Source organism: Macaca thibetana, chromosome 19 (assembly GCF_024542745.1).
Source record: "Macaca thibetana thibetana isolate TM-01 chromosome 19, ASM2454274v1, whole genome shotgun sequence".
Classification (NCBI taxonomy): domain Eukaryota; kingdom Metazoa; phylum Chordata; class Mammalia; order Primates; family Cercopithecidae; genus Macaca; species Macaca thibetana.
The window spans coordinates 33789475-33813809 of record NC_065596.1 but is presented as its reverse complement, the minus strand read 5'-3'; the positions used below and the strand labels follow the sequence as shown (position 1 = coordinate 33813809).

The following is a 24335-nucleotide window of genomic DNA, read 5'->3' as shown; positions in this document are numbered from 1 at the left end:
AACTCCCACCCACAAATATACATAAAGTTCTCCAGTAAAGGTAAATAAAAAGACAGATAGGCTGGATGCAGGGGTTCACATCTGTAATCCCAGCACTTTAGGAGGCCAAGGCAGGTGGATCACCACCTGAGGGCGGAAGTTCGAGACCAGTCTGACCAACAAGGAGAAACCTTGTCTCTACTAAAAATACAAAATTAGCCGGGCGTGGTGGCACATGCCTGTAATCCCAGCTACTCAGAAAACTGAGGCAGGAGAATCACTTTAACCCGGAAGTCAGAGGTTGCAGTGACCCGAGATTGTGCCATTGCACTCCAGCCTGGGCAACAGAACAAAACTTCGTCTCATAAATAAATAAATAAGTAAATAACCAAATAAAAGGACAGATACAGAAACTTGTATAAGTGTACCTTCTCTTCATAATTCAACTTTCTATTATTTAGAAGAAAACAGCATGAGAAAACACTGTACCTATGTGATACTGAAAATGCAACATACGCCGGGCGCGGTGGCTCACGCCTGTAATCCCAGCACTTTGGGAGGCCGAGGCGGGCGGATCACAAGGTCAGGAGATCGAGACCACAGTGAAACCCCGTCTCTACTAAAAATACAAAAAATTAGCCGGGCGCGGTGGCGGGCACCTGTAGTCCCAGCTACTCAGGAGGCTGAGGCAGGAGAATGGCGTGAACCCAGGAGGCGGAGCTTGCAGTGAGCCGAGATCGCGCCACTGCACTCCAGCCTGGGCAACAGCGTGAGACTCCGTCTCAAAAAAAAAAAAAAGAAAATGCAACATACACAAAATTCTAACATAAATAACAAAGAGTTCTAGAGGAGAAAGAGTAGTTTTCACAGGTTATGAAAATTTTTTTTTGAGACAGAGTCTCACTCTGTCGCTCAGGCAGAAGTGCAGTAGCATGATCTTGGGTCACTGCAACCTCCGCCTCCTGGGTTCAAGTGACTCTCCTGCATCAGCCTCCTGAGTAACTGGGATTACAGGCACCCACCATCGTGTCTGAGTAATTTTTGTATTTTTAGTAGAGATGGAATTTCGCCATGCTAGCCAGACTGGTTTTGAACTCCTGACCTCAGGTGATTTGCCCGCCTCGGCCTCCCAGAGTGCTGGGATTACAGTGGCACTCTTGTGCCACTGGGGCACAAGAATTTTTTGAGCCCGAGAAGTGAAGCCAGCTGCAGTGAGCCAACATCGCACACAGCAGTGACGCTTTGGCGACAGAGTGAGACTCCATCATAAACAAACAAACAAAGTTCAATAAGAAGGGAGTCAAACATGTCTACATAAAAAAGCAATTAAACACAAAAAGTAATAAACGAGAAATGAAGAATAAAAACAAACCTACAAGAAATACAGATAATATGTAACAGAAACGCAATGGTAAGGTCTTCTCCATCAGGAATACTTCAAATGTAAATATTTAACTCTGCACTCAGAAGGCAAAGACTGGCTCCATCAACAGGAACCAACTACGTGTTGTCCACAGAAGACTCATATTGGCCCTAAGGACACACATACACTAAAATTTAAAACATAAAAACCAATAATTAGGTATGGGGGTTGGCGCCTGTAACCCCAGCGACTCAGGAGGCCAAGGAGGATGTGTTGAGCCCAGGATATCAAGACCAACTTCAACAACACAGCAAGACCATGTCTGTAAACAAAAACAAAAACAACAACTACAAAACAAAAAAAAAACTAAAAAAGTAGCCCGGCATGGTGGCATGCACCTGTACCAGCTACTGGGGGAGGCTGGGGTGGGACAATCACTTGAGCCCAGGAATTCAAGACTGCAGCGAGCCCTGATCACACCATTACACTCCACCCTGGGGAACAGAGCAAGACGCTGTATCTAAAAAAAAGAGAAAATACAAAGATACACAAGGGCACACCCCCACTTCTGGAGGGAAGTTATCCTCACCCAGGGAGACCAGGTTCCTATAATTCTCCAGCATCACGTCCCTGTATAGAGTCCTCTGAGCAGGGTCCAGGCATTTCCACTCCTCCTGGGAGAATTCTATGGCCACATCCCTGAATGTCAGTAGACCCTGGAATGAAAACACATTTTAAGGAAATGGTTATGGGAGGAGTTCTTACCTTTACAGAAAATGAGAAGAGGAGAGAGGGGAAAGCATGGATTTAATTGTAGAGAAAGTTCTGACATCCAAGTAAGGGATGTTTCACCACATGATGTCTTCTGAGTTGTGTTTTATTATACTTCTTTTTTTTTTCTGAGATGGAGTCTTGCTCTGTTGCCCAGGCCAGAGTGCAGTGGCACAATCTCAGCTCACAGCCACCTCTGCCTCCCAGATTCAAGCAATTTTCTTGCCTCAGCCTCATGAGTAGCTGGAATTACAGGCAGGCGCCACCACACCTGGCTAATTTTTGTATTTTTAGTAGAGACGTAGTTTCATCATGTTGATCAGGCTGATCTCGAACTCCTGATCTCGTGATCCACCTGCCTCGGCCTTGCAAAGTGCTGGGATTAGAGGCATGAGCCACCACACCTGGCCTTATTATACCTTTTAAAGAGGTCACAATACCCTCTCAGTATGAATTTCTGATGTTTGTGGATAATACAAAAGAAATCAATACAGGAGCCAGGCACAGTGGCTCATGCTTGTAATTTCAGCATTTTCGGAGGCTGAGGCAGGCAGATCATTTGAGGTCGGGAGTTTAAGACCTGCCTGACCAACGTGGAGAAACCCTGTCACTACTAAAAAAGAAAAAATACAAAAAGTATCCAGGCGTTGTGGTGCATGCCTGTAATCCCAGCTACTTGGGAGGCTGACGAGGGAGAATCACTTGAAGCAGGGAGGTGAAGGTTATGGTGAGCCGAGATTGCGCCACTGCACTCCAGCCTGGGCAACAAGAGTGAAACTCCATCTCAAAAGAAAAAATATATATATAATAAAATAAAAATCAATGCAGGTTTCTCCTTATAGAAATGTTAGAAACTTTTTTTTCTTTTTGAGACAGAGTCTTGCTCTGTTACCCAGGCTGCAATGCAAACGTGCCATCTCAGTTCACCACAACCTCCACCTCCCAGGATCAAGTGATTCTCCTGCCTCAGTCTCCTGAGTAGCTGGGATTCCTGGTGCGCACCACTACTCTTAGCTAATTTTTGTATTTTTAGTAGAAATGGGGTTTCACCATATTGGCCGGTTTGGTCTCAAACTCCTGACTTCATGATCCGCCTGCCTCAGCCTCTCAAAGTGCTAGGATTACAGGTGTGATCCACCGTGCCCAGCCCAGAAACGTTTATTGACAATGCAAGTGACATTCAGGATCTAGATGAGACAGGGTATGAGTGATGTCTTCAGAGATGACAACGTCCACAGTGGAAGATCAGAATCAGAAGCTAAAATCCGGCCTGGCACAGTGGCACATGCCTGTTATCCCAGCTACCAGGGAGGCTGAGGCAGGAGAATTGCTTGATCCTGGGAGGCAGAGGTTGCAATGATCCGAAAACACGCCACTGCACTCCAGCCTGGGCAACAGAGACTTCATCTCAAAAAAAAAAAAAAAAAAAAAAAAAAAAAATTAGCCGGGCATGGTGGCAGGCACCTGTGGTTCCAGCTACTTGGGAGCCTGAGGTAGAAGGATGGCTCGAGCCTGATAGTGGAAGTTGCAGTGAGCTAAGATCGTGCCACTGTGCTCCAGCCTGGGCAACACAGTGAGACCCAGTCTCAAAATAGAAGAAAACACATGAAAACTCAATTACTCAAAGTATGAAAATACATTTTATATATATATGTCCACAAAATATTAAAACCTACACAGACTCACAAGAAACTAGATGTTAATACAAAGGATTGGCCGGGCGCGGTGGCTCAAGCCTGTAATCCCAGCACTTTGGGAGGCCGAGACGGGCGGATCATGAGGTCAGGAGATCAAGACCATCCTGGCTAACACGGTGAAACTCCGTCTCTACTAAAAACACAAAAAATTAGCCAGGCGTGGTGGCGGCGCCTGTAGTCCCAGCTACTCGGGAGGCTGAGGCAGGAGAATGGCGGGAACCCGGGAGGCGGAGCTTGCAGTGAGCTGAGATCCGGCCACTGCACTCCAGCCTGGGCGACAGAGCGAGACTCCGCCTCAAAAAAAAAAAAAAAAACAAAAAAAAACAAAGGATCTGCCATTTCCCCCAGATTTTCAAAAAATAAAAGATGTTCAAAAAATATATATTTTTGTGTGTATATATGTATGTATATATGTGTGTGTGTGTATACTTGTGTAGGTGGATGTGCATATAGAGAAAGATTTTAGAAATATAAAAAGTAGCAAGTTTTGTTTAACTTAAGAGGAATCACATCTTGGTAGAAGAGGATACACTGGCAGTTGCGGGCAGGGAGGAATCTTGTCAGATCTAAGAAAACAGGAAATGCCCCATCCTAGAAGAAGCAATCACCTTTCACCTGCCTGACCTGGAGGAATGTTCAGATATCTGTAGGAATGCAGGCGTGCGCAGAGGCAGCCACTTATGGCACTCTTTACACAGAGAAAAATCGCAAAGGAGCCAGTTTCCAATGCAGATGCCAAAGAGCAAGCTAGCCATGTTTACTAACATGACAACATGTAAATTTTCACAACCAGCAGAATCAAATATGAAACTAAAATATTTCCTGTAACACAAAGAAGAAAACAACAGACACTGAGGTCTACTTGAGGGTGGAGGGCGGGAAGAAGAAGAGGAGCAGAAAAAAATAACTCTTGGGGGCTGGGCGCAGTGGATTATGCTTGTAATCCCAGCACTTTGGGAGGCCGAGGTGGGTGGAAAACCTGAGGTCAGGAGTTCAAGACCAGCCTGGCCAACATGGTGAAACCCTGTCTCTAGTAAAAATACAAAAGCTAGCCAGGAGTGGTGGCAGACACCTGTAATTTTACCAACTTAGGAGGCTAAGGCAGGAGAATTGCCTGAACCTGGGAGGCAGAGGTTGCAGTGAGCCGAGATCATGCTATTATACTCCAGCCTGGGCAACAAGAGCAAAACTCAGTCTCAAAAAAATAAATAAAAAATAACTATTGGATACGGGGCTTAACACCAGAGTGACGAAATAATCTGTACAACAAACCCCAATGACACAAGATTACCTATGTAACAAACCTTCACACGTAGCCCCAAACCTAAAGTAAAACCAAAAATATAAAAATAATTTTTTTTTAATTTACCGCGGAATTTTTTCTAAAGTCTAATAACGATGCAGAAATACACGTGTACGAGATTTGCTCTGACACATGGCACAGAACTGGCAGTAGCGGCTCCACAGTGAGGCTGGAAGGAAGGTGGAGGACGTGACAGGGAGAGGAGATGCTTTATGGCAAAGGGTCTGAGCTGCAGCTTTGCTTGGAGTGTTACCAGAAAACAAATATATACATCATTTGATGTTTAAATATAAAAATATATATTTAATAATAATTGGTGGGGCTGGGCACGGCTCGTGCCTGTAATCCCAGCACTCTGGGAGGCTGAGGTGGGCAGATCACCTGAAGTCAGGAGTTTGAGACTAGCCTGGCCAACATGGTGATACCCCGTCACTAATAAAAAATGCAACAAAATTAGGCGGGTGTGGTGACGCGTGCCTGTAATTCCAGCTACTCGGGAGGCTGAGGCAGGAGAATCTCTTGAACCCGGGAAGTGGAGGTTGCTGTGGGCCATGATCATGCCACTGCACTTCAGCGTGGGCAACAGAGCAAGACTTTGTATATTTAAAATATAATATTATAATAATATAATAATAATAATAGGTGGAATGAGAATATGGCTCCATCCTCTAGGATAAAAAAGTACTGCTCCCATATTTGAGAAAAATTATAATCGTTTTTAGTGAAAACACCTGTTTCACAAGCCTCTCCACAGTAACACCACAGTCTCCATGAGCTTAATGTGCTACGAATGGATTAATGAATCTCCTATTATTTATGTTGATTTCATTTTCTTAAAATAATGTTGGAATAAAACACCTTGTATCTTTTATTTCTGTATATGAACTTTCCATTCTAATTAGTAAGATTTTTGGAGTCAGAAACACAGTAACTCACTTGATTACCTAAAAATGTAGTATAAAATCAGGGAGAAAAGATTTCCCATTATTGGTCTCCTTTTCTAGAATTTACCATGTATGTTGTGCACATTAATAGGTGACCTCCATTGGCAGCTGCTCTAATGCTGGTCCACAGAGAGCTGACAGTGCATCCAGATGTGGCCCCTGAACAATCTCTGCTGCCCAACAGCACTGACACCACGGGACCCTCACCCCGTCTCCATCCATGTCTGGTGTGAGCCCTTCCCAGGCCCATGCCCAGTGCCGCCTCTTCCCAAGTTCATGTCACTGGGTCACGAGAGATGGAATCTAAGTGAGATGAGAGGGACTGAGGGAAGGCATGGGTGAGGGTGAGCAAACCTGTCAGACAGGACGCTTCAGACTCAGAGAAGATTCCCAACTCCAAGGCCCAGCGTTTCTGAAAGGAAGGAGACAGAACAATCCACCGAGAATATCATCTCACCTGAGGAAGAGCCATCCCTGACTCCTCTGCTTTCCTCTTCCTCTTCCGGGTTTCTTCCTCATGGACCAAGAGTCTTTAGAAGCCAATCCTGAAAGTTAAAAATATGTTGTTTATTGTTCAGAATCAACACATCCCCCTCCCTGTAACACAACACCACATACAAAGGACACCTCACCCTGAGAACATACGGTCCCCTCTGTTGCCCACCGCACCAGGGACGATAAACTGCTACAGGCAGTGGAAGGTGAAAAAACGAAAAGAAGCATGCAGAGCAGCCAATATGGAGCAGAGGAGGGGGTGAGGGTGCGGCTGGAGTGTTAAATGGGAGGTGGGTCACAGAAGTCCCCACTGAGAGGGTGATATCAGAACAGAAACCTGGGGAAGGAGGGTGTTTGCACCTGCAGCTGAGGGGCCAGCGAGTTCCAGCAGAGGGACAGCCCCCATGAAGGCCTTGAGGCAGGAGCAACCTCGGCCCAGGAAGAGGAAAGACGGCTGTGTGGCTGAAGCAGAGGGAGGGAGGAGGACACAGGAAAGCGATGAGGTCAGCGAGGTCCTGGGGGCATAGATCTGGCAGGGACGAGGTCTTCTAACATTTTCCTCCCCCAACTCCAAAGAATTTTTAAAATGATGAATTTCTTCACCCATTTTGAGTAAACATGTAATTTTTTCCTTATATCACAAATTAAAACCCTTACAAATAATGTAATTATCCTTTACGTTTTAAAAGCATGCTGAGATTTTAGTGATATCCTAGGAAGCACATGGTCACCTCATCTGAGAAGGGCAGGAGCACGGGGGAATGCGTTTACGGAAGTTTGGGAGGTCACCTTTGGACACGTGAAGGTGGAGATGCCTGTTCATCCTCCGAGCAGAGAGGTAAGGAGTCAACTGGACACAGGACTGTAGCGTTCAGGGGAGAGGTCTGCAGGGGCCATGGGGCCATGGGGGTAAAGTTTAAAGCCATGAGATGAGGCCAGGCACGGTGACTCACACCTGTAATCCCAGCACATTGGGAGGCCAAAGTGGACAGATCACTTGAGGTCAGAAGTTCAAAACCAGCCTGGCCAACACGGTGAAACCCTATCTCTACTAAAAATACAAAAATGAGGCCACGTGCAGTGACTCATGCCTGTAATCCCAACACTTTGGGAAGCTGAGGCAGGTGTATCACGAGGTCAGGAGTTCAACACCAGCCTGACCAACATGGTGATATCCTGTCTCTACCAAAAATACAAAAATTAGCTGGGCGTGGTGGCACATGCCTGTAATCCCTGCTGCTCAGGAGACTGAGGCATGAGAACCGCTTAAACTCGGGAGGCAGAGGTTGCGGTGAGCCGAGATCATGGCACTGCACTCCAGCCTGGGATACAATATCAAAACTCTGTCTCAAAATAAATGAATAAAAAATTAGCCAGGCATGGTGGTGCATGCCTGTAGTCCCAGCTACCTGGGAGACTGACACATGAGAATCGCTTGAACCCAGAGGACGGAGGTTGCCGTGAGCCGAGATCGTGCCACTGCACTTCAGCCTGGGTGACAGAGTGAGACTCCGCCTCAAATAAATAAAAACGAAAAATAACCTGGAGAAAGCAGGAAATTACAGTCTGCTGGTTTGCCATGTTGATCTCTGGCACAGACAGCACCTCTATTTGTGTCCCCTGGCGTACACTAGAGCTCCATAGCTACGGAGTGAGTGAGTGAATGAGAATGACTGAGCGATACTAGTATGTCCTCTCTGGGGTCTCTGTGTCAGGGTCCTGGTTGACCTAAACTCTGCAGAAAGAGGAGCAGCTTCCTTACTGCCCAGACTCTCAATGAAGAAAAATTCCTGGGGTCTAAGACTTCTCAGTTAGCAATGACATTGGCTTAAATATTCCCAGACACAAATCCTCAGGTCTTAGTTGGGTCTTGGGATGGTGCAAACTGATAGAATTGCAGGCAATGAGCGCCAGAATAGACCAGTGGACACGAAGGTGGAAGACTTGAGGGAGGGGGTCAAGGACAGGCAGAGAAACCACTCCCCTCCCTCAGACACCCACCTGGGGAAGCACCAACTTTGCCATTCTAGAGAAGACAACGGGAAAGGAAGGACTGTGTATAGGGTGGGTGACGGTGTGTGCTGGGTGGAGGGAAAAACTTTTCTAAATGTCACTGCAATAGCTCAGCCCATCCGTCTTACCCACTGCTGAGCACAGGAGCGTCCTGTGAGGATAAATACGGCTCTTCCTTCCTCCAGTTCCTGAGTCTTCCAGCCATGACCAGGGCTGTAACCCTCAAACTTCCTTCCCAGGAACCAGTGACCCCTCTTTGTGGAAAACATATTTGTGCTCCACATTTTCATTATAGCAAATTTATTTATTTCTATAGAGATGGAGTCTTGCTCTGTCACTGCACTGAAGTGCAATGGCGCGATCTCCGCTCACTGCAACCTCTGCCTCCCGGGTTCAAGCCATTCTCCTGCCTCAGTCTCCCAAGTAGCTGGGATTACTGATGCACACTGCCATGCCTGGCTCATTTCTTTTCTTTTCTTTTTTTTTTTTTTAGTAGGTGCTGCAGTTGTCCTGTGGCCAAGATGGGAAATGTGCATCCTCCAACAAAGGGAGACACAAAACACTCAAAATAATCCAAGCAGAACGGTATCTCCGGGCGGGCACGGCGGCTCTGCCTGTAATCCCAGCACTCTGGGAGGCCTAGGCAGATGGATCACCTGAGGTCATGAGTTTGAGACCAGCCTGGCCAACATGGTGAAACCCTGTCTCTACTAAAAACACAAAAGTTGGGGCGGGCGTGGTGGCTCATGCCTGTAACCCTAGCACTCTGGGAGGCCAAGGCAGGTGGATCACTTGAGGTCAGGAGTTTGAGACCAGCCTGACCAACATGGTGAAACTCCATCTCTACTAAAAATACACAAAGTAGCTGGGCTTGGTGGGAGTCTGTAAATCCGGGCTACTCAGGAGGCTGAGGCAGGAGAACTGCTTTAACTTGGGAGGTGGAGTTTGCAGTGAACCATGATTACGCCACTGCACTCCAGCCTGGGAGATAGGTTAAGACTCAAAAGTAAAATTAAATTAAATTAAATTAAAATTAAAATACAAAAATTAGCCGGGTGTGGTGGCACACACATTTAATTTCAGCTGCTTGCAAGGGTGAGGCACAAGAATTGCTTGACCCCAGGAGATAGAGGTTGCAGGGAGAGAAGGTCACGAGACTGCACTCATAGCCTGCACGATGGAGTGAGACTGTCTCAAAAAAAAAAAATAAAATAAGAAGAATGTTTCTGATGTGACTGATGCAGAGATAATAAAATCTGAGTAACATGATAGAGACTGACAGGCAGAGGGAACTTCAGATGGCGGTGGGAGGGCATGGGAGACAGCTCTCAGCCTAGACCTGAAAGAGGAGAAAGGGACAGGGCTGTGATCATTTAGGGACACAGGATAAGAGCAGGGACAGCGACCTGAGACAGGAAGGGTTTTAGTGTTTGGGAAAAGAGAAAAGCAATATGCCTGGGGCAGAGGGAGTCAGGAGATGGAGGCAAGCTCCGAGGAGGAGGCTGGACACTGGCAGAGGCCCTGGATACAGGGCTGTGGAGCCACAGTGAGGAGCTGGGCTTTCAACATTTGTCCACATAGACCAGAGGTGCCTTGAGGGAAACATGCACTTAATAGCTCACAGCTCAAGATTTTCACAGATGACATAAGGAAAGAAAACTGAAAAATAGACTAACTGGTTAAATTCCATTTTGATGTTAAAGGTTTCCAATAAATAATAAAGACTAGAAAGCATGCAGACCTCGATCTGAAACGGACACAACTAATTTCAAACAGAAACTATTTTGAAATTGTTTTTTAAAAAATCGAACAAATTCAGATGTCAATGGGAAAATAACTAGACCATATACAGGTACAGAAAGGAATAATGTGAGCTGGTTACAGGATGCCACAAAGGCGTCTTTCAGAAATGATTATGGATTAAAAAAGAAATATTTAAAATCAAGATTTATCTCAAAGTAAAACTGCAAAAAAAAAAAAAAAAAAAAAAAAGGAAAGAAAGAAATGAAGAGGAGCCAGAAAGAAAATATGTTACACAATGAGAACAAAAGCACTTTCGATGTCCCTTTTGCTTTCATTTTTTGTTGTTGTTGTTTCTTTGTTTTTCTGAGATGAAGACTCGCTCTGCCCCCCAGACTGCAGGGCAGTGGTATCGTTTCAATTCACTGTAACCTCTACCTCCCAAGTCTGTCTGATTCTCATGCCTCAGCCTCCTGAGCAGCTGGAACTACAGGCGCACACCACCACGTCTGGCTTACATTTTTAGTATTTTTACTAGAGACGGGGTTTCACCATGTTGGCCAGAATGGTCGTGAACTACTGACCTTCGGTGATTGGCTCCCACAGTGCTGTGATTATAAGCATGAGCCACCACGCCCAGCTTTGATGGCCCTTTTTTTTTTTTGAGATGGAGTCTCACTCTCACCCAGGATGGAGTACAGTGGCGCAATCTTGGCTCACTGCAACCTCCTCCTCCCAGGTTCAAGTGATTCTCCTGCCTCAGCCTCCTAAGTAGCTGGAATTACAGGCACGTGCCACCACACCCAACTAATTTTTAAATTTTTAGGAGCAAAGGGATTTCACCATGTTGGTCAGGCTGGTCTCAAACTCCTGACCTTGTGATCCTTGTGATCCACCCGCCTCGGCCTCCCAAAGTGCTGGGATTACAGGCATGAGCCACTGCTCTTTTAAAAAGTACTATGGGCTAGGCGTGGTGGCTCATGCCTGCAATCCCAGCATTTGAGGGGCCAAGGTGGGTGGATCATCTGAGGTTGGGAGTTTGAGACCAGCATGACCAATATGAAGAAACCCTGTCTCTACTAAAAACACAAAATTTGCTGGACGTAGTGGCTCATACCTGTAATCCCAGCTACTCGGGAGGCTGAGGCAGGAGAATCGTCTGAACCTGGGAAGTGGAAATTGCGGTAAGCCGAGATTGTGCCATTGCTCTCCATCCTGGACAAGAGTGAGACTCCATCTCAAACAAACAAACAACGACTACGTAGGCCAGGCACGGTGGCTCCTCTCTGTAATCCCACCTGTAATCCCAGTAATTTGGGAGGCCAAGGCCAGATGATCCTTTGAGGCCAGAATTGAGACCAGCCTGGGAAACATAGTGAAATCCCGTTTCTGCCAAAAACAAAAAAAACAAAAACAAAAAAAACAAAACCTAGCCGGGTTTGGTGGCTAATGCCTGTGGTCCCAGCTACTCAGGAGGCTGAGGCAGGAGGACTGCTTGAGTCTAGGAGGTCGAGGCTGCAGTTAGAGGAGATCACACCACTGCACTCCAGCCTGGGGGACAGAGCCAGACTCTGTCTCAAAATATATATTAATTAAATTAAAACTATTACATAATAACAGAAAGTGATTCTCCCATTTCACTGCCCGTACCCCACCATGGGAAAAGGGAAGAGAGTGTCTCACAATTGAATTAAGTTACTACACTCTGGCTGAATAGGGATTCCAAGTGGAAGCTGACCTCTGATGCCAAGATTTATAGAATGTACATGCCTTAGAGATAGGAATTTTAAAATTCTCAATATCATCTGTATAATTTAAACAAGTTTTAAGTTATTAGATTATATACAGAGAAGTCAACCTGTCACAACTAATCATATCCAATGAACTCACCCATTCATCTGAACCCAAAGTCCCCCACCCCTTTTAATCTTTTGAGACAGGGTCCCGCTCTGTTGACCAGGCTGGAGTGCAGTGGCATGATCTCAGTTCACTGAAGCCTGGACCTCCTGGGCTCAAGTAATCCTCCTGCCTCAGCCTCCAGAGTAGCTGGGATTACAGGTGTGCACCATCACGCCCGGTTAATTTTTTTTTTCTTTTGGCAGAGATGGGGTTCTCACTATGTTGGCCAGGCTGGCCTCGAACTCCTGTACTCAAGCAATCCCCTTGCCTCAGTCTCCTAAACTGCTGGGATTACAGGCATGAGCCACTGCGCCCAGCTCCTCTGTCTTCATTACTGTGCTTCCCTCCCTAACTCTGTACATATCTCTCATTCTCCCCTTCTCGCTCTAGCTCTTGTTTTCTTTTCTTTTTCCCTGGGATCTGCTCCTCCTGCTTTCTTTTTTCTTTTCTTTTTTTTCATTTTTGCTCTCTTCACAATCCCTCAGCCATCCTCTACTTTGCCATCTGTTATGGTCTTTCTCATTCTTGTTCTCTCTGTCTCAGGTTTTCTACTGCTCTCTCTCAGTCTCCTGATCCCTTTGGCCCACACAATCACAGGGGGCTCTGCAGTAAGACGCCTGCATCCCGGAGAAGCGCATTTTCCAGGGGCTGGGCAGGCAAGAACACCCGGTGTCATAGGACAGCCCCGGGCACCTCCCCTACGGGCTCAGGGTAAGCGGTGACTGCGGTGGGGAGACCTGGGGAGCATAAGGGCCCGGAACGAGGAGGGAGGTGGGGGGCGACGGCGCCTTAAGACAAGGCTGGGAGGCGCCAAGAGAGGGAATCCGCCTTGCCGTCAGGACTTTAAAAAGTGCGGGTCGGGAGGAGTCAGAAAAAGGTTTTGAGCAGGAAAACTACGCGATGGGAAGTGTATACACTGCCCTGTAAGAGAAAGACCCGCGAAGGGACCATCCTCAGGGCGACTTTAAACCCAAAAGGAAGCAACGCCTGGACTCTCACGGGGACGTCTAAATTTGCTGTGGGTGAATGAAGACGGGTGAGAATTTCCAGGTCTATGGGGACCCCAGGGCCCAGGTACAGAAGCGCCGGGGACCTACGACACGCAGACTTAACACAGAGCAAAACTCACCGCTGCGGTGGGACCGTCACTCCACGCGATCCGCTTCCGGGTTTGCGTAAATCTGCGCACGCAGGACAGAAGCCAGGCCTGGGCGGGACCCACGAGGAGGTGGGCGGGCCTGGGCGAGGTAGGGGCGGGGCGCGAGGCGGAGAGACCTTGCCCTTCAGAATTAGCAGAGGGCGGGGCCCGGGCGGGACCTGTGCGCCTCTCAACCTAGCTCCCAGCGCCTCTGGTTTTCGAGCTTTGGAGGCGGGACCTGCCAGGAAGGCTGAGGCGTGATTCAAAAGCCCTGTAATTGTCTGAAACGGGGATGCAAACTAGAACGTGAAATGCAAAGCCCTGCCTGGGTGCAGCGTAACGATTTCAGGCTGACGGCCCAAATAATAGAATAGAAATCCTCTCCCTTTCTATTCTCCGTTCACTGGGAAGGGAGAGTCCACCCTATGCTCAGCTTCAGAGACTTTCCTAGGGCCACCGCCTAGGATGCGGGACCGAGTGCTCAGGCCAGGAAGGAGTGAGGTCACCACCTGCTGCTTAAACCCAGCAGAGATGCGGGCACAGGGCCGAAAGCCTGAGGTTCCAGCTACTCAGAGAGGAGCGGCGGGAGGATCGCTGAACCTGGGGCTCCAAGTTAGCCTGGGCGACAAAGTAACACCTCCTCCTGCAGCGCTCCCTTCCTCGTCTCTCTCTCTCTCTCTTTTAAATTTCTTTAAATAAAATTTTTGATTGTGTGAGATAGGGATCCAATATTATTCTTTTTCATGTGAATATCCAGTGAGTTGTCCTAGCACATTTGTGGAAGAGATCTATTACTTTCATTCTTATATTTACATTTTTCTTTTCTTTTTTGAGACAGAGTATTTATCTGTCACCCAGGCTGGAGTGCAGTGGCGAGATCTCGGCTCACTGCAACCTTCACCCCGTGGGTTAAAGTAGTTCTCTTGCCTCAGCCTCCCAACTAGCTGGGATTACAGACGGGCGCCACCAAGCCTGGCTAATTGTTTTGTATTTTTAGTAGAGACGGGGTTTCATCACGTTGGCCAGGCTGGATTCGAACTCCTGACGTCAAGTGATCCAGCCGCCTCCTCCTCCCAAACTGTTGGGATTACAAGTGTTAGCCACCGCGTCTGGTCAGGAAAACTCTTAGAAGTTGCATCTGCATACCACTGGACTCAGGTTGCATGACCACATTCCTTTCAAAGCTCAGTATTTAAAGGTCTTTTTACATTGGAATTATTTGATGTTTGAAATATTTAACTTCCTACCGAGATACAGGTACTGTCTCCCTTGTTGCTTGCCTTTCAAAGAGAGACCCCAAGTCCTTCAGAAATACATCCCTGGGTTATTAAGCTGAAAAAAGGATTACGTTGTTTCTAAAAAATACCACTTCAAGCCAGGCGCGGTGGCTCACACCTGTAATCCCAGTGGTTTAAGAGGCGTAGGCGGGCGGATCGCCTGAGGTCGGGAGTTCGAGACCAGTCTGACCAAAATGGAGACACCCCATATCTAGTATAAATACAAGGTTAGCCGGGCATGCTGGTGCATGCCTGTAATCCCAGCTACTCAAGTGGCTGAGGCAGGAGAATCGCTTGAACCCGGGAGACAGAAGTTGCGGTGAGCGGAGATCGCGCCATTGCACTCCAGCGTGGGCAACAAGAGCAAAACTCTGTCCAAAGAAAAGCCTCAGGAGACAGAGAAAATGCATTTACAAATTTTCTAAATAAATGTCCTAGGAAAAGAGACGAAAAAAAAATCTTTTTTTATTTTCAAAGGAGGAATTATACCTCTCATTTATTTGCTTGTTTGTTTGAGACAGGGTCTCGCTCTGTCACCGAGGCTGGAGTGTGGTGGCGAGATTAGAGCTCACTGCAACCATAAAATCCCTGGCTCAAGTGATCCGACCTCAGTGCCCCGAGCAGGTGGGACCACAGGCGTGCACCACCACACCTGACTCATTTTTTGATTTTTAGTAGAGACGACGTCTCACTATGTTGCCCAGGCTGATCTCAAAATCCTGGGCTCAAGCGATCCTCCCACCTCAGCCTCTCAAAGTGCTGGAATTACAGGTGTGAGCCACCGCTCCATGACCTGACTTTACTTCCGTGAAATATGAAATTATCCTCCACCTCCTGTGTGTCATAGGCAGTTTTGCATGTCACCTTTCAGTTTCCATTATCCACTCAAACAACCCAGGACCTTGCTTAGTTTAATAAGACTTTCTAACTGTCAGTCCCCGCTGCAACCAGCGCCCCACTCCACCCCTTTACCGAGGTCCCTGCCCCTCTCCCCGGCCCTGCCCCAGACGGAGGGGAGCTCGCCCCGCCTGCAGGACGCGCGACTCTACCTGCTCAAAAAAGGCGCTTTGCATTAAAGCCATTTTCAATTTAAGAGGAAAAACTATTCAGCGTTCAGCACAGGTGGTCCACTACAGTAAGTTGTTTTACCTTCCATTGCTTGAAATATTAACTTAAAACGGGCAGGAAGCATCCACGTGATATTAGGGGTAACATCATGGCACATTAAAATCAATCCACCAATCGGAACCCGGAGGATCCAGTCCTAGAGGGAGAGGATGACAGCCGGCGACATCCATGGCCCAGCTGAGGAGAAAGCCCGGACCCGCCCCCTCCAGGCCTGGCTCTTTAGAATCACACACCTTCGGGAGCCCGCCCCCTAGACGACGATAACCCTCTGGCGCGGCTCCTGCAGGCTGTCCGACCCGGCCCCAGGCAGCCTCCTCCCTCTTGCCCCGCCCCAGTCCCGTTCCAGGCCCTGCACCCACAGCGGCCTCCACCCTCTAGCCCTGACCCAGCACCTGTTCAGGCCCCGCCCCCTCTTTGATCTTACCCCCCGCCCGCCTGTCCCCGCCCAGTGTCCAGGCCCCGCCCAGACAGGGTCCAGGACCCATCCAGGGTTTTTCTGCACGCAGCGCCCGGGGCTGACTCACGTGACGGTTTTTGTTTTTTTTTTTGTCTTTCTGCTTCAGACCTGCCTTTCGCAGCACCCTAGCCCCGAGTCCAGCCACACCAGGAATCTGGGTGCTTCGGAATGTTGAAATCCCCACGCGAGTTTGTGCAGTTATCAGGGAGTCCCAGGTTCACCATGGGAAACTCGCAGGCGCAGTGGCTCTGCAGCTTTTACATCGTTTTACAAGATGTCTTCCCCCTTTCAGGATCCTATTGCCCTTTTCATTAATCCCAGCTGGCGGCTGCTGAGCGCCTCATCCTTATCCACCCATGTTTCCCAGCTGTCAGCCCCTTTGTTATCATGAACGGTGACTCCAGTGTCGATCTTTTCTTGGCATGGTGGATGAGGACTACGAAATTCCTATTTTTATGAGAATTAGATCAACTGTCTGTTTTTGTATAACGTTCAGTCATTTTGTTGCCTAAAACGGGGTCACAGTCCACACCTCATGTTAGAGTTCTTGCATCTTGCGCAGTAAAGAATTCAAGGCGAGTGTCCCAGTGCAGTGAGGAGAGTTGATTGAAAGCTACCAGTTACACAGCAGGGCGTCCTTAGAAAGCAGGGGGAACGCCTACTCATGAAGTTTTTCTTACATAGGGGCCTAAGTAAAAGCTAAGGTATGTCTCCCTGCCGGTGGGCTGACAGTGTGACAAAACTTATTACTTTGTTGGTTTGAAGCTATCTTTGGCCGGGTGTGGTGGCTCACGCCTGTAATCCCAGCACTTTGGAAGGTCGAGGCAGGCGGATCACCGGAGGTCAGGAGTCTGAGACCAGCCTGCTATCTTAAAAGCAAACATTGTCATGGGCTATTGGGTCGTCTGGACATCGTGTTTCTGTAGGAGTTTGTCCTTACAGGTATCATTAAGATGCTTCCCTTAACCGTAAACATCTTATAACCGTGACTCATGCATGCGCAGTAGGGATATGTCTTGCTAGCTTTAATGGACATGAACTTTGTCATTCTAGCTCTCCTAGGTTCCTGCTTAACAGTTTATCCACTCATGCAACACAGAGACCTAAGCCCAACTATGGAGAGACACCACTCTCCTGTAATGTATCTGACAGACTGAGCTCCTACTCCAAGAACGTAGTAATAGCAATACCAAGTGAAATATTAGGAAGTTTCATACATACATATAATTGATCACTATTTGCAGTTCTAAATTGGCTAACATTACATAGAATGGGTTTTTATTTTAATCAAATATTAGTAATCTATCTTCCACACAAAGTTGAAGAGCATTTCCTTATGTTGAATAAATATGAAGGAGTTCACATTTTTGACCCGATTTTGTGCTTTCCATTACATCTAGTTTTTTTTCTGTTCTCTCTTGATTTTTTCTGTGTTCATGAACTTGTGAAGTATCTACTGGGTCTCAATAAATTTAGAAATATATTTTGCCACGGTTAAAAATGCCCCCGTGGGCACAGCCTCAGGAGGTCCTGACGACGTGTGCCCAAGGTGTTCAGCCTGCAGTTTGGTTTTACACATTTTAGGGAGACATAATACATCAATCAAAACATGTAAGACAGATATTGGTTCGGTGTGGAAAGGTGGAATAACTGGAATTGGGGTCACAGGTAGATGACAAAGTAGAGTCCAAGGGTCTGTCATGAAATGGGTTAGAAGAGACTAGAAGATTTCCAGGAGACTCGGTCTCCAGCAATCCTTCCACCTCAGTCTCCCAAGATGCATGGACCACAGGTGTGATCCACTGAACATAGTGGAGTCTCCATCTCAAAAAAACAAAACAAAGAGTAAGGTACTCTATTGAATTACTTCACTTGACATTTTTTTGAAATGAAATGTTTCACATATTACCGAACCCAGCCAACAAATGCATTCATAACAGATTCAGAGATAAAAAATATATTCCCAATAAAACATATCCAACTCTCCAGATAGTGGTGACATTTTCAGCTTGATATGGTAACATAATTGTGACCTTAGTACCAGTTTTCATGCGAATCCACTAGGAAATGGGACAATTTTGCTTTTGTTTCTTGGTCAGGACTCGCTTAATCCTGAAAGTCTTGTGAGAAGACCTGGCGAGAAGACGAGTCAAGCACACACCACAAGAGGTGAAGAGGCATGACTTTTTTTTTTAAGACTTTTTTTTGCCCAGGCTGGAGTACAATGGTGCAATCTCGGCTCACTGCAACCTCTGCCTCTTGGGTTCAAGTGATTCTCCTGCCTCAGCCTCCCAAGTAACTGAGTTTGGCCTTTCTATCAACTAGAAAGGCAGGAACGTGGCCAAAGGGGGGAAGTTTGAATGCTATTACCATATTCCCGCTTGACCTTTACTGCCAACAGCAACACCAACACAAATGGTCAGAAGTCCCTTATGTGAAAATCTTCGTGATCTCGTGGGAAAACCCTGATTTTTGCAAAGGCTGCAAAACAGGCTCAAAAAAAAAAAAAAAAAAAAAAAAAAAAAAAAAGGTCAGTCACAGTGGCTCATGCCTGTAATCCTTCCACTTTGGGAGGCCGAGGTGGATGGATCAGCTGGGGTCAGGGGTTCGAGACCAGCCTGACCAATATAGAGAAACCCCCTACTAAAAATACAAAAATTAGCCAGGCGTGGTGGCAGGCACCTATAATCCCAGCTACTCAGGAGGCTGAGGCAGGACAATTGCTTGAACCCAGGAGGCAAAGGTTGCAGTGAGATCACACCACTCCAGCCTGGGTGACAAGAGCGAGACTCCATCTCAAAACAAAGATAAAATAAAATATAAAATAAAAATAAATAAAAATACAAAAATTGGCCTGGCGCCGTGGCTCAAGCCTGTAATCTCAGCACTTTGGGAGGCCGAGACGGGCGGATCATGAGGTCAGGAAATCAAGACCATCCTGGCTAACAGGGTGAAACTCCGTCTCTACTAAAAAATACAAAAAAACTAGCCGGGCAAGGTGGCGGGCTCGTGTAGTCCCAGCTACTTGGGAGGCTGAGGCAGGAGAATGGCGTAAACCCGGGAGGCGGAGCTTGCAGTGAGCTGAGATCTGGCCACTGCATTCCAGCCTGGGTGACAGAGCGAGACTCTGTCTCAAAAAAAAAAAAAAAAAAATTAGCATGGTGTTGGCGCACACCACTAATCCCAGTTACTCAGGAGGCTGAGGCAGGATAATTGCTTGAATGCAAGAGGCAGAGGTTTCAGTGAGCTGAGATCATGTCATTGCACTACAGCCTGGGCAACAAGAGCAAGACTCTATCTCAAAAAATAAAAATTGAAACCAGGCTGGGTAAAGTGGCTCAAGGCTGTTGGCCAGGCTGCTGACCTAGAGTGATTTACCTGCCTTGGCCTCCCAAAGTGCTGGGATTACAGGCATGAGCCACTGCACCTGGCCCATTCTTCTTAACATTAACACTTTTCATGTCAATTAATGCTTGAACTCAATGTTAAGTCAACTCAAACTCAAGTCAATGCGGAGTTGACTCTAATGTCAATTAAAGCTTTATGATTTTCTATATTCATTTTATTTGAAACAATTATCTCAAAAAATGAATTTTCTGATGTTCTGCATGGAGTACCCAGACTGAAGACCTTGCCACTCTTATGACATTTGTAAGATTTCTGTCCAGTATGGATTCTCTGATGCCTAATGATTTGTGAATGTGAAGTAAAGGCTTTGTCATAATCATCACACTTGTGAGATTTCTCTCCTGAATGACTTCTATGTTATGCATAGGATGAAGCTTGACTGAAGACCTTGCCAGTCATGACATTTGTAAGGTTTCTCTCCAGTATGAGTTCGCTGATGAACTATAAGTTATGAACGATGTCTGAAAAATTTGCCACATTACACTTTTCAGATTGTGGGTGAAAGATATATCAGACGGTTACTGTGTCTATGTAGAAGAAGGAAGACATAAGAAACTCCATTCTGATCTGTACTAAGAAAAACTCTTCTGCCTTTAGATGCTGTTAATCTGTAACCCTAGCCCCAACCCTGTGCTCACAGAAACATGTGCTGTATTGACTCAAGGTTTAATGGATTTAGGGCTGTGCAGGATATGCTTTGTTAAAAATGTGTTTGCAGGCAGTATGCTTGGTAAAAGTAATCGCCATTCTCCAGTCTCAAGTACCCAGGGACACAATGCATTACAGAAGGCTGCAGGGACCTCTGCCCAAAAAAGTCTGGGTATTGTCCAAGGTTTCTCCACACTGAGACAGCCTAAGATATGGCCTCATGGGAAGGGAAAAACCTGACCGTCCCCCAACCCGACACCCATAAACAGTCTGTGCTGAGGATGATTAGTGAAAGAGGAAGGCCTCTTTGCAGTGGAGATAAGAGAAATGCATCTGTCTCCTGCTCCTTCCTGGGAATGGAATGTCTCAGTGTAAAACCCGATCGTACATTCTATTTACTGAGATAGGATAAAACCTCCTTATGGCTGGAGATGAGACATGCTGGCGGCAATACTGCTCTTTACTGCACTGAGATGTTTGTGTAAAGTCAAACATAAATCTGGCCTACGTGCACATCAAGGCACAGCACCTTTCCTTAAACTTATTTCTGACGCAGAGTCCCTTGCTCACGTTTTCCTGCTGACCCTCTCCCCACCATTACCCTATAGTCCTGCCACATCCCCCTCACCGAGATGGTAGAGCATAGTGATCAATAAATACTGAGGGAACTCAAAGACTGGTGCCAGCACAGGTCCTCCGTATACTGAGCGCCAGTCCCCTGGCCCACTTTTCTTCCTCTATACTTTGTCTCTGTGTCTTATTTTTCTCAATCTCTCATCCCACCTGACAAGAAACACCCACAGGTGTGGAACAGGTGGCCCCCTTCACAAGATCTCTCTTCTTTATGGATTCTCTAATGATTTGCAATGACTGTAGCATTATTGAAGACTTTGTGAGAATCATTACATTTGTAAAGTTTCCCTACACCATGGATGGCTTGATGGTGAATAAGTGTTGACTTCCCACTAAAGGCTCTGTCACACTCATTACACTTGTAAGGTTTCTCTCCAGTATGAACTCTCTGATGTTGTGCAAGGTGTGCTTTTTGATTAAAAACCTTGCCACATTCATTACACTTGTAAGGTTTCTCTCCAGTATGAACTCTCTGATGTTGTGCAAGGCATGAATCACTCCGGAAAGCCTTGTCACAAACCTTACATTTGTATGGTTTTTCTCCAGTATGAATTCTCTTATGTCTTTCAAGGTGTGATTTGCGACTGAAAACTCTGTCACATTCTTCACATTTGTAAGGTTTCTCTCCAGTATGAATTCTATGATGACGCGCAAGGTGTGCTTTTCTACCAAAAACCTTGCCACATTCATTACATGTGTAAGGTTTCTCTCCAGTATGAAGTGTGTGATGACACTGAAGATTTGACTTCTGACTGAAGGTCTTGCCACATTTATTACACTTGTACGGTTTCTCTCCAGTATGAACTCTCTTATGGTGTACAAGGCATGACTTTTTCCAGAAAGCCTTGTCACAAACCTTACATTTGTATGATCTCTCTCCAGTATGAATTATCCTATGTGTTTCAAGCTGTGATCTGCGAATGTAAACTTTGTCACATTCCTCACATTTGTAAGGTTTCTCTCCAGTATGAAGTCTATGATGATGTGCAAAGTTTTGTCTTCTACTAAAAACCTTGCCACATTCATTACATGTGTAAAGTTTCTCTCCAGTATGAAGTCTATGATGACACTGAAGGTATGACTTCTGACGGAAGGTCTTGCCACACTCATTACACTTGTAAGGTTTCTCTTCACTATGAACTGCCTTATGAATTACAAGGCCTGAATTTCGACGGAAGGTCTTGCCACATTCATTACACTTGTAAGGTTTCTCTCCAGTATGAAGTCTACAATGGCATCTAAGGGATGACTTCTCACTGAACGTCTTGCCACACTCATTACACTTGTAAGGTTTCTCTCCAGTATGAAGTCTACGATGGCATGTAAGGGTTGTCTTCTGACTGAAGGTCTTGCCACACTCATTACACTTGTAAGGTTTCTCTCCAGTATGGAGTCTACAATGGCATATAAGGGATGACTTCCGAATGAAGGTCTTGCCACACTCATTACACTTGTAAGGTTTCTCTCCAGTATGAAGTCTACAATGGCATATAAGGGATGACTTCCGACTGAAGGTCTTGCCGCACTCATTACACTTGTAAGGTTTCTCTCCAGTATGAAGCCTACGATGGCATGTAAGGGATGACATCTGACTGAAAGTCTTGCCACATTCATAACACTTGTAAGCTTTCTCTCCAGTGTGAACTGTATGATGGCATTGAAGGGATGTCTTCTGATGGAAGGTCTTGCCACACTCATTACACTTGTAAGGTTTCTCTCCAGTATGAAGTCTACGATGGCATCTAAGGGATGACTTCCAACTGAATGTCTTGCCACATTCATTACACTTGTAAGGTTTCTGTCCACTATGAAGTCTACAATGGCATGTAAAAGATGATGTTTGACTGAAGACCTTCCCACACTCATTACACTTGTAAGTTTTCTTACCAGTGTGACATCTACGATGACATGCAAGATATCGCTTCTGATTAAAGATCTTGCCACATACATCACATTTATATTGTTTCTCTCTTGAATGGGTTATGTGATGGCTCCTTAAGAGTGAGCTATAATTAAACGCTTTGCCACACTCATTATATTGGCAAGGTTTTTCTCTCATGCGTACTTCCTGTATTTGTGTGGATAATGAGGAATGGAGGAAATTCTTCCCATACTTATTAGAAATATGGGTTTTGAGTCTACAAGAAATTCTTTGGGATGTTGAAGCTGAGGAAGCACCACTGACAGACTTGTCCACTTGGTTACTAATTTTCCCTTCGGTCGGAAGTATGTGCAGTTCAGGTAGATGTGAATGAAAGCTTGATCCAAGCTGATCTTTAATAGGCTTGTTTCCAGCATGACTATGATCATATCGGTCTGTACTACGCGTCATCTCTCCGGTTTCTGTCATAGGTGCTTCATGGCCATTTCTTTCAACTTCTTGCCACTGAAACTCAGAGTGATGAATATCTTTTTTGATTTCTGGGAAGCAAAAATCTCCAATGGGATGACTTTTATGTCTTTCCAATGTCCCTGTGTGGAACCCTTCTCTGGTATTACTGTGCCCAGTTGATGAGAACTCCATCATGAATTTTAAAAAGCTATCTAAAAAACATAAACACCAATAGGTTTCCAATTAAGTACAGAGGGTAAATAATAGTTAATATTGAAGTGTGTAAATATTACACAAAAAGCAATACTTAAACTTCCCAAATGTGATCTTCAAAGTTTAGAAACACCCTGTCTCTACTAAAAATACAAAAATTAGTCAGGTGTGGTGGTGGGTGCCTGTAATCCCATCTACTCGGGAGGCTGAGGCAGCAGAATTGCTTGAACCCAGGAGGCAGAGGTGGCAGTGAGTGGAGATCATGACATTGCACTCTAGCCTGGGCAACAAGAACAAAATTCTGTGTCCAAAAAAAAAAAAAAAAAAAGAGTTCAGTCAAGAGCCTCATATGTATGAGGCAGTAAGCCTGAATGATGTCCTCCCTAGGAGAAATTTTCTATAGCAGTGACTGCTGCTTAGAGAAAATGATCATTAGTTTATGAGATGAACACTGTCACAGTGCCAGCGAGAGACGCTTCTGTGATGGTTCTCAAAAACCAGAAAGAAAGGCCAAATGTGGTGACTCATGCCTGTAATCCCAACACTTGGAGGCTGAGGCGGGCAAATTGCTTGAGGCCAGGAGTTCAAGACCAGACTGGCCAACATGGTGATACCCTACGTCTACTAAAAATACAAAAATCGGCCAGGTATGAAGGCATGTGCCTGTAATTCTAGTTAGGTTGAGAGACTGAGGTACAAGAATTGCTTGAACCCAGGAGGCAGAGGTTGCAATAAGCTGAGATCATGACACTGCACTCCAGCCTGTTCAACAGAGGGAGACTCTATCTAAAAACAAACAAAGAAAAAGAAAACAAAACCAGAACCACAGCTGGAAACACTTGTCAGTCAGTGTCATGCTTTCTATCTCGTATCCTGGACCACGTTGACAATTCTGCT

At 46.1% G+C, this 24335-nt stretch overlaps 1 protein-coding gene across 17 annotated transcripts in view; it reads right to left on the bottom strand.

Annotated features, from left to right (window-relative positions):
* Positions 1 to 24335, bottom strand: part of LOC126943010 (zinc finger protein 845) — a 223377-nt gene that overhangs the window by 103407 nt on the left and 95635 nt on the right. For 3 of the 17 annotated variants that reach the window (XM_050771235.1, XM_050771229.1, XM_050771248.1), the window contains one exon: positions 1932 to 2058. The exons of 10 other annotated variants lie outside the window; for them this stretch is intronic. In XM_050771235.1, the coding sequence (XP_050627192.1) occupies positions 1932 to 2058 (127 nt within the window). Of the gene's footprint in view, positions 1 to 1931; positions 2059 to 6514; positions 6603 to 13333; positions 13381 to 18567; positions 23438 to 24335 lie in introns of those variants that run through there. 4 more of the 17 variants (XM_050771244.1, XM_050771245.1, XM_050771239.1 and 1 more) reach the window with 3 other exon arrangements.